This window comes from Cryptomeria japonica, chromosome 2, assembly GCF_030272615.1.
Source record: "Cryptomeria japonica chromosome 2, Sugi_1.0, whole genome shotgun sequence".
In the NCBI taxonomy this organism is placed as follows: domain Eukaryota; kingdom Viridiplantae; phylum Streptophyta; class Pinopsida; order Cupressales; family Cupressaceae; genus Cryptomeria; species Cryptomeria japonica.
Window position 1 is genome coordinate 620,614,036 of NC_081406.1, and position 11,150 is coordinate 620,625,185.

General features: G+C 36.7%; 1 protein-coding gene across 4 annotated transcripts; it reads right to left on the reverse strand.

Moving 5' to 3' along the window:
• Window positions 1-668: 668 nt before the first annotated feature.
• LOC131078684 (glutamate dehydrogenase 2) lies at window positions 669-10,692 on the reverse strand. 4 transcript variants are annotated; one of them, XM_059216785.1, is made up of 11 exons: window positions 10,362-10,691; window positions 10,047-10,101; window positions 9,625-9,858; window positions 5,714-5,827; window positions 4,119-4,340; window positions 3,786-3,860; window positions 3,541-3,657; window positions 1,646-1,896; window positions 1,436-1,511; window positions 1,238-1,324; window positions 669-1,077 (listed from the first exon to the last, which is right to left on the reverse strand). In XM_059216785.1, the coding sequence occupies exons 3-11, from the start codon at window positions 9,730-9,732 to the stop codon at window positions 892-894; spliced, it is 1,236 nt and encodes a 411-aa protein (XP_059072768.1). In that variant the 5' UTR covers window positions 9,733-9,858; window positions 10,047-10,101; window positions 10,362-10,691; the 3' UTR covers window positions 669-891. The 4 variants fall into 4 exon arrangements, with proteins under 4 accessions (XP_059072768.1, XP_057872425.1, XP_057872427.1 ...); XM_058016442.2 differs by having other exon boundaries at window positions 10,047-10,135; XM_058016444.2 differs by lacking the exon at window positions 9,625-9,858 and having other exon boundaries at window positions 10,362-10,692.
• Window positions 10,693-11,150: the final 458 nt, after the last annotated feature.

Sequence of the window (11,150 nt, forward strand, 5' to 3'; positions counted from 1 at the left end):
ACAAGTGCATATAGTCCCTATGTTTTTCAGTTCTGCAATGCTATCAAACACCTATCCATAAAAAAGAGTTTGAAAATCTTCTATGTAGCTTCTGGATTAGATTGTGTGAGCAATTTTTAACTATCAACATTTCGAATCACACTCTGTGATTCATCATCAGGATGTAAGAGAGCTTAAGGAGTTGAATCACGGAGTACGGAGTGTGATTTGAAACGTTGATGGTTAAAAATTGCTCACACAATCCAATACAGAAGCTACATAGAAGATTTGAATGGATTGTAGAAATCTTATAGCTTTGACTTTGAAAATGTCTTAGACTGCCAGGTAGACTTGGCTAAAATCTTTCATTTCATTTCATTCATAATAAAAAGGTTAGTAATTCACAGACTGTACAGTCTGCTAGTTGAGAGGTGATAAGTTCAAAACCAATGTGACAAAATCGCCAAATTGGAACACATATGTCCCGGGATTGAAGAATGAGGATATGGAAGGAATCAACATACAAACATATACGCTGCCCACCAGTATTTATCAACATAAAACTTTGCCCCTAAGAGATCAAAACAAAAGATTGGCTTCATTTTTGTGCATGCAATTCTTTCAAATATAAGAGATAAAAGCTGCCGAGTAAAACAGGTGCAGACAAAGCTCTTTATGAAATACCCATGGAAAAAATTTAGCATAATGAATTCCTCATTGCAATGTATCGTACGAATTCAATTAAATTCATCGAAATGAATGAAAAGAACAAGTCTCCCAATCGAATGACATCATGAAATCAATACTAAAAAATTCGAATGACTAATGGGAGAATTTCCCTGCTGCATTGGCAGCCAACCATTTGGGTGGATACCATAAATCAAAATGAATGAATAAACAGAAAACCTACTTTTATGCCTCCCAACCTCTTAAGAGGGTGGCCCGAGCCACGCGGTTTACTCCAAGAGTGAATGCTCCCATGCGAAGGTCACAATTATGTACCTTACACATGTCCTTGATATTCTTAAACGCACTAGTCATATATTTCTGCAACTCCAGATTTACCTTTTCTTCATCCCACATGAAACCTTGAATATTCTGCACGGATAAAAAGAGAGTAAGCCGAAGCCACATTGCAAATATAAAAATCAATTTTTACTTAAACAATGCAAATGAAGCAAACAAGAATACGAATGGGATATGTCTCGAAACAAATAAAAGTGTAAGAATTTTTTCTAAGTTATAGCATGATCAGTACCTGAACCCACTCAAAATAGCTAACAGTTACACCCCCAGCATTTGCATATATGTCTGGCAATATAATTACTCCTTTCTTTGATAAAATCTGTACATGACAAAGAAAATCTCTAAATCTTTGGCCTGCAGATAACCAAGTAGAAGCAGAAGTACTCAAAAGAAATCTTAAAACTCATCTTGATAAAAAAATTGAGCCTACCTCATCAGCTTCAGGGTCTGTAGGATGATTTGCTGCCTCAATTATGAATTTAGCCTTCACTTCACTAGCATTTTCCCTGTGAAGAAAAATCTAGTATGATTTAAAATTTCTCTCAAATCTACCTTTGCCTAAGTTTTAAAATATTTACTAAGCCAAGCCACTTCAAATGCTGTTCAACCTGAGGATTCTGCATTTTGTTTTGAGGCATACCTGTTAAGAACACCCCCAAGTGCAGCAGGAATCAGTACATCGCATTCTTCAAGTAACAATGTTTTGGGGTCAATTTCATTTGCCCCTTCAAATCCTTTGATACTGGCATTTCGAATTTTATGTCTTATCAAACTAGGGATGTCGAGGCCACTTTCGTTCTTTATTGCTCCTGTGACATCACCTACAGCTATAACCTTTCCTCCTTTCTCATGGATGAGTTGAGCTGCCCATGAACCCACATTTCCAAAGCCCTGCACAAGGAAATATAGTTTTAGACCTATTGTGTATAATCTCATTAATGCTCTAGCATGCAAATACATGGAATGACCGCTTGATGGCAGAAGTGTGGGCATATATTACCTCATTTGTTCCATCAATCAGTATCTCAAGATCAGAGCAGGATACTATTTTCTATGGCTGAAAATACTTTTAGTATAAATAATTTAACCAATCATTCAATATAGTCAATTGAATGTGGAATGACAAACTAGCTCAGACCCATATAAACATTAGGCTGAGACTCTTCCCGACGTGTCAATCCAAACACTTTAGCACTCACAACTAATCCATCATTGAAATACTACAAATGGGTCACAAGACAATGGGCGCTTATCAATAAATCACAGGTTGCATATCATATGAGTTCGAGTTAGTAGATGCATATGCCTGCAAAAGCCTGGCCTCTATTATTCATGTAGGAGCTTATTAATTCTTCGCTCATTAATCATTATTCTATAATCAAAAAGCAGCTTCTTCTTACTTCTTGCTTATAATTTTTTGCCCATTATTTAAATGCACAGCAACTCAAAGTATTAAGCCAAACAAGTATTGCAAATTCAATCATTTGAGAATCATGTTAATGGAAAATGGTGTTTGTCTTTATCAGATAATAGGTGAGTACTATCAGGAGTGGTGATAAATATTTTTATAAGATGGCACAAATTGGCCCAGGCAAGCAATCATAATAATGGATAATGTTCTCTAATTTTTATCAGAGCCATCTATGAACCTGAGGAAGTAAGAATCGTCATGAACAATGACAAAAAAATTTAACAAAATGCAATGGCGCATATTTATTCAAGTGCACACCATAACTAAGCAACTAGTTTTTTTAAGCAAGCCTGACTGTGATTATCCATTCTAATCAACCATATCAAGTTATCAACCAAGGTTGTTCTTAGATACAAAACTTACTCATAATGTCATAGTAGGATGAAAGCTAACTATTGAAAGGAATTCTGTTTGCATAAAAAACCAACAAATGAAAAATATTGCCACCTGATTGCCTTCCCTCCAGGATGCAAAGCTTCCATGGATATCCAAGATATTGCCTCCCTCTTGTCACTAAATAGTAAATTAATCAATGTGGAATCCACACCCTTTTCACATAATAAATATCTTCTTATGTTCCTTACCTGTATAGCTCCTGTGGAGTACACTGTTATCAGTTATGAAATTTGCACCAATTTATGTAGCTTACCCTTATGTTTTTTATATTTATCCCTAGCATGAAGAAAATCTTGTGAACTCCAGCATGTAGGGTTTGCCCTCAAAAGGGAGTAATTGTGCATGTTTTGTCTTTTCAGCTCCCCCTTATTTTTCTCCAAATTCCTTAGCTTATTTTTTCACCATCACCTAATCCTATTCTCCTCCAAGCTCCCTACTGGTACTTAACTAAAATCTTAGGGATTAAAATATTAGTAAACAAAATAGAAAGAGAGGGAGGAAACACCTTAAGAAGAAAAAGTAATTTCTCTAAATGTATGGTTATATGCATTGAATCAGACAATGCAGATAGGCTGCAAAAGAAACTGACACAATTTCATGCTTGAGGGTTGAATTCCCATTATAAGGATTGTAGAAACAAAGGCAAAGACAAAGGTCTTAAAGCTTACTTGGATAACAACAGATAAGCCCTGAATGGACATTCCATATTCAGCTAACAAGGCTTCTGTTGCAAAGATTACACCTCTTCCAGTTGCAGCTTCCCTTCCAAGGGATCCACCAAGATCCTAACACAATATTCCCAAAGACTGAGAAGTGAGCATTCAAAAATAACAAAAAGGACATTACAACATGGAGTCTTGAGCAACCCAATATAACGAAAAGCAAGTTGCAATATCAACATCAATAAACTTACAAGAGGTTTTCCAGTAACAATTGCAGGAGAATGGCCATGAAACTTTGAATATTCATCTAAAATCCATGCCATTGTCTGCTCCAAGCAAACAGAGCAATCAGAAACATGTAAGCAGATTGATATAAGTTTTGGCAGCAAGATTTTATCGTACATACATTTGCATTAACATAGTTTCCTTTTAAAGCCCTCATACATATTTTGAATAAAAAGGAGCATGGGACATTAGGATCTTTCAGGGTTAATGGCTAGTCAATGAAGCATTAATGTGAGAGAGAGAGAGAGAGAGAGAGAGATCAGTACTTTCATTGTCTCTGTAAAAAGCATGAAGTATACCTGAGAGTTAGTTCCCATGTCAGGAGCTGGAACATCTGTATGGATTCCAATCAAATCATGAATCTTTTGAGTAAAGACACGGGTAAGACGCTCTAACTCGCTGTTTGATAAACTCGATGGATTGCATCCAATACCACCTTTTGCACCTCCATATGGAATATTTGCCACAGCAGTTTTCCATGTCATCAATTGTGCTAAAGCATTTACCTCGTCCGGATCAACCTATAAGCCAACATCAAGACCAAGACAGAAATTAGCTTGAAGTAAGGAAATCTAATCAAATCCCTCTGAACTCATGACATTGAAATTGCAAACATCATAAGTTTTATACACTAAAACCAAAGATGTTTCAACGGCCAGAATTGTCCATGATGAAATTAGTACCAAGAAAACACATACATAGAAGTGCACCCTATAGATGAATCCCAGTTTCACAAGCATTTTGGAATAGGTCTGGGTCAAGCTTGAAATAATGAAACCAAACTAAGTGGATAAGTTCATGAAATAATGTTTATAATAAAGGGAAAAGAAATAACCATCAAGGTTGAAAAGGAATCTTATGTGCTGTTAAAATTGACTTTGGATACATTCCAATGCAACTCTGCGAGACTAGTTAATGGGATGAAATTTTTTGAAGTACTTTATTCGATAAGTTCAGAAGAACAAATACCCCCAAAATTGCGAAGTTAGGTGGGTATGTGTTAATAAATAGACGAGTCCTTTGTGGGGCAGATCAAATAGGGGAGAAGGGATTGGAGGCGTGGAGGAAACAACTTTCAGTTTGAAGTACCGTAACCATGGTGAGAGGCAATAAACTATTTAGTGGCAATTATGCAATAACGCCAATAGCTCCAACACTTAACCTTCCATGCTAAATAAAACAATGCCACCAATATTCTACCTTCAATACAATCACAGCAGAAGTATTTTGCTCCAGATACAATTTGATTTTTATTTTGAGATTGTGGGGCAGATCAAATAGGGGAGAAGGGATTGGAGGCACTGAGGAAACAACTTTCAGTTTGAAGTACCAACTGAAAGGGTTAGCCATGGTGAGAGGTAATAAACTATTAATACGATCACAGCAGAAGCATTTTGCTCCAGGTACAATTTGATTTTTTTTTTTGAGATTGTGAGGCTGATAGTTCAACAAAGGGCATGCAATGGTCACTGTAAGCAGACAATCCACCAGGGATCATCAGAATTATACACATGATTCTGAGGATTAAACCTCGTTACAGGAGGAATCAACCTAGCCTGGAAAATAGTAAAAGGCGAATAGTCTTAATTTCTGTGCACCTGACAAGCAAATATGACCTAGCCAATTGGCCATCATCACAAAGATCATAGCAGGATTTTTTTGAAGCAACATGATAGTTGAGGAAAAATTCCTGAAGTTCTAAATAGGATTGTTCCCTCGGCACATTGGAGGAAATCAATAGTTGCAAAGACAAAATTGTGGATGGCTTATAAGGTCATTTGTAGCCTTTTTCTTTTTCTGATTATTTTAAATAGATTATGATATATATAACTGCTTTCCTGACCATTAAAAAACCATGTAAAAGTGCAAGCTATTATTTTAGCATACTACTCACCTCTGGATGATAGCGTATTCCACCCTTCATGGGTCCTCGAGCATTGTCATGCTGCACTCTAAAGCCCACATAGGATACTAGTGTGCCATCATCTTTTGGAATGGTACATTCAACCTGCATTGGAATTTCCAGTTAAAATATATTAGAAAATATAACAGAAACTATATACAAACTGGTTTAAAAATCATGTAAAGAAAGGCAGATAAATAACCTCATCTATAATTCTACATACACAATATAATTGTATTAGTGTTGCCACTTATGAACATAACATCATCTACTATGCAGACATACCAAGTGACGGATGTTCAATAAGCACAGACAATCTCATCAGATTTGTATTCTATGCACAATACTGCTTACCCAGATTGCATATGCAAATTGAAGGTACATTGCTGGTTGCAGCTACTGTTCCCGTGAGCATCCATATTTTGGAAGAACTTTGGATAATACTAAAAATGCAATGAACCAAACAGAAACTTTCAAAATGGAAAGAATGCCTTCTTCTAACAGGGTTCCACTTTGTTGGCTCTCAGATTGGGACCCCAAATTCCTAAAGACAAACTATACCTAACTGCCATGGCTGTCAAACTTAGGGTGAATAGCTTGCAGCTTATTGTTGGGCAGGGACAAGTTACATCAATGAACCAAGTGATAAGGATGGGTATCTCCTGCTTTAGGTTCTACTAAGCCTAGGGGATATTTCCTGAGGTGTTTTCTTTAGGAAAGATTGAAGAGAAATGATGAGATAATGGAGCTAGACACAAGCCATATCCAATGCGTAAAAGACTCCAATTATAACCGTCATTAAGCACTTATATGCTAGCTTGTCACTAACAAGGATTTCTACTTCTATAAAGTAGATATTCCCACTTGTGTAAAAGACTCAAGATATTTCCTTATTAACCCTTTATAGTATTCAATCTTATAGTTCAACTTTATATATGGATGCAGAAAGGAACATTGCACATCTCACCTAGGATGATGCCTGAGGAAGCCAATGAGAAATTTTATTGCAAAACCAATGAGATCATGCAATATTGTAGGACTACTAGCATTATATTTATAAAAGGCTAATACCTTGTTTAGTAGATGAGATGGTTTGATACAGATTGAAGATGTTGCTGATGAGTGCCTTTATCTTTTATAGGTGTTAGAGTCTAGATTCCAAAGCCAAAGAATAACATGTATGCAGTCCAAGAGAAGACACTTTAATGAAGATGACAACAAGGACCATGTCTCACAGATCCACACATTAGCTAAGCTCTATACATGCAGACCAAAAGACAAATAAAACCACAGTATAACTAGTTGAATCTAACTTATGAATCCATGAGCAAACACACAAATTTCTTGTATTGCTAAGAAGAGATGATTTACAGAAGCCTTGCAAGGGATATTTCACTCTCCTAGCTGACTCACTGATAAAAAACGACACTCAAATCAGCAAATGTGATAGGAGGACACAATGTTCATGGAGACATTGAATTAGTTAACAAACTACACATTAAACAAATTCCTTCATGGATTATAAAGGCAATGGTACAGTAAGAGGATGAAATCTAAATGGAAACATTTAAAACCAATTCTAGACCCGTTACAAGACATCGAAACACTCATTTGCAAAATGTTTCTCTTCTCTGTTCTACAATCTCGCCACCAACCAACCAGATTCCAATTTAGATCTGTGTATATATACTCCTCTATAGCCACATGGATGCATGTAGCAAACTCGTGTGAAATCAGTCTTAACCTGCCCACATGGCCTATATACATTAGCATTTCAAAAGGATGATGCCACCAAGAGGAACAATCTAACTTGGATCACACAAAATTTGCACAACAAGGGCCAGGAGGCCATATCCACATTACTGTAGATGGGCATGGACAACCCAGCAATGTGTACAAAGTAGAAACTCAAAAATCATGTGACAAACCACCAAAAGAAGAACCACCAATCAAAACCTATCATTATGCCATTTGATCACTATAAAGCGATAGGGAAGACAAGAAACCCCCAAACACTACTGTACAAGGCTCAAGATATTCTGCAATATGGTACCATGCCTCTATGCATCTTTAATGTGTACATACATGTCTTAAAGGATGGAGGAAGGCCATTGCTGGCTAGAGAAAAATGCAAAGCCATTGAAAACCTGAATTTAGGGGATCACAAAATAAATGCAGGTAGGTTCTAATCAACTACAACAAGACCATAGACATGTACAGTGCATCAACATCTTTGCATTGATGCAAGTAGTAGACCAACCACTTTCTCGCACGGTCACACCAGCCTCTGTAACAATCAAATAGTCATAAACCCTCGGCATGACATTTTTTTTGTTTGGACAAACAATGCATGGTACGTAGATAAAAAAATCTAAGTCCATTTGAATTTGGATCGTCCACATGGAGGCCTCAAGCATCTTATGGTGGAGGACATGGCACAAGAGGAAAGACGCAAGCAAGACATAGTTTGTCATTGTTGGCTGGTCTTCAAGAACAAACACGTGCATATGGGCCCACCACCATGGCACCTCAATGTCATGTGGAGGCATATGATTTGCCAAAAAAGATGATGTAGGCACCAACAAGACAAAGGTAGGCCTACCATCACCAAAGGTGATATGTGGAAAACAATCATTCACCACTAAAACCATGTAGGAAGAAAGCTAGTTCATGTGTGGCCATGAACTCGAACTCACTGCTCAAGTGAAAAACATAAAGACTACTCAGTCCAGAGAATGCTAAAACTTGAAAATTTTGTAATTACAAATGTAAGACCAAACAAAATATGATTTCCAGATGAGCTTAAGTCAAAAGAAGGAAATGAGAAGGTTGAAGCCCACACAATAATGACATGTACAACAAGTTGAGGAAGCCATATGGCAGCACCGGCAAAACCAAGAAATAAGTTAACATTAGGCCACAGAAGCCATGTAGACATAACATCAACCAGCCCTAAAAGCAAAGGCACAAACAACAGGATGAATTGACCAAGTGGCAAACCTAAAAGTTAATCAATTCCTAAACTACAATAATACTATAGGAAACATCGACATGCCTAAGAACAAGAGTAACATTGTGTCAAGGATGCAATCATACCAGTAAGCGTGCAAAACCAGGCCCTAGAACTGGAAGAACAAACCCTAAGGACATGATGGCACCCAAAATAGGGCAAACTGAAGGCTGCACCAACACTCTTCAGTAAGACAACAGATTCAATTTCTATGGATGTAGACCTAATAAAAATACAAGATAACTTCAATGACAGAGATACCATCCAGGAAATAGAAAGATAATCTGTCCAAAGAAACTCCACACTGATGGCAGAGAAAATTCTCGAAGGAAGCAATCCACTCCCATAGACTAATTCTGTAATTGGAGATGGTACAATTGAAGAAAACCAAAACAGGGCATCGAATTCCTAGAGGATGGCTTTTAGGCTTACAGTTAACTCAGATGAGGACTTGTGTATTTTGTAATCTAATTAAAATGGCATGGCAGAAACCCAAATGCTACAAGATAAGAAAGAAGGAGCCAACTCAGAATCCCTCAGAAACTATATCTCAGATATCGAAATCAATTGCAGACATGCAAACCCAAGACAGAAATAAAGGAACTATATTAAAGTCTGCCAGTGACCCAAATATGCCAACAAAAATAAGTGTTACGGGTGATAACACCTTGATTGGCTAAAAAGGATATCTCAAGATTCATATATCTTCTTTGTAGCTCAAGAACCCACAAATACAAATAGCTATGTTGGAAAGAAACTTCCCCCAGCTCAACCCGCAAATAACACACAGATCAAATAAGAAAAACAAATTATCTCATCAAATAAGCTAGCATAATTTTTGTACATTAAATTCGAAACCAACACCAAAACAATAATTGCTTTATTGTTTTACCTTAACTTCGCGGAATGGGATAAGCAAACTTCGTTCAAGTTTGGAGTCTAGACCCAGTAGTGTCGCTGCCCTTTTAAAATTGCGACTTGTTGCAGCCAAAGCATTCATGGCTAATACCAATTATTTTCTTCGATGACAAATAGAGATCTCACAAAATAAGCCTTCCTTCCCCCAAAAGAATAGAGCTTAAAAAAATGAAGAATAAGCCCACAATGCCAACTTTGCTGCAATAATCTGCCGATATATAGAGTAATGGACCAAAATTACAGAAGGGAAACAATTTAAGAAGGCAAAAGGAAGTCGAATCTATAAAGAAAGAGGGAATTTATAAAGTTGCAAAATGCAAAAAGGCTGGAGAAGTCTTTCAGTTGTGTGGTATTAATTACACCTTCTTATATAGCTTTCCAAAAATAAAATAGTACCTTGTCAGGCCACATCACACCACATCCTCATCCACATCCAGCCTCTCTTTCCCCCCTACAACCAATATTTAAACCTCATCCGCTTAAAACTGCAATTCAGAACAAACATAAATTAATTTTAAAAATTTTTAATTTATTAAAAGCCTATAAAATGGGTCCAGACGATACATACTTCATAAATCACCCAAAAACAATATTCAAACGTTTCTTGCAAAAAATAAACTTTCGAAATTCAATCTGGAGAGCACAGAGATGAAAATGTATCCTGTAGGCCATTACATTAGCTAGAATAAGAGAATCAAAAATTAAAATTACCGCGTCAAGAATAATCTTAGTGCGAAGACTCGTTAAATACGCAACGTGTAAGGAAAGACGAGGAAATAGGAGATTTGTATGTCAGATGAGGAGAAAATGCAGTGTGAAGGCTGATGAAATTAATGGGCCCTGTTTGTTATACCGCTACATTCCTGACCAGGTACAGGGTAATTTTTATAGGAATGGAATTCTCTAGAGAAGGTTTAATAACGAATTTGAATCCGCTGAAATTTGTTGAGTCCAGCGGAATCTAGAACACTTTTTGCAGAGTCAGACGAGCAAGCGGCTGCATTTTGCCGCGGGCATGGCGACGTGCTTTCCCGATTAGTTGGAACAGTGGGTGCTGACAACTCATTGATGTGGCACTGCCGTATAGAGTGCCATGTCTATCCTGTTGGTTGCACTTTTTCAAAAATATTAATTAATTAAAATTAGAAAGTACTAAAAAATGCATTTATATATTAATAATAATATTATTATTTTTTTGTTGGTCATCTATCATGGTCGATAAACATTCTATGAGAGATTTTGTCCTCTTTATATTAATAAGTTTTGGGAGGTTTTTTTTTTGGGGGTGGATTAAGGAAAGAAGAGTCGTTACACATAAATTCATAATCATACATAAAAGAACTATATATGATGTGAAATAGGAAGATGGATGATATCCAAAGAGGAATGGGAAGATAGAAGATGTAAATATTGCATTTAAGGGATTTAAGGGGTGGTGGAGATAGAATGGCATTACATCATGGAGTGTCCAACTTACAATGACATTTGGATCAACTATGT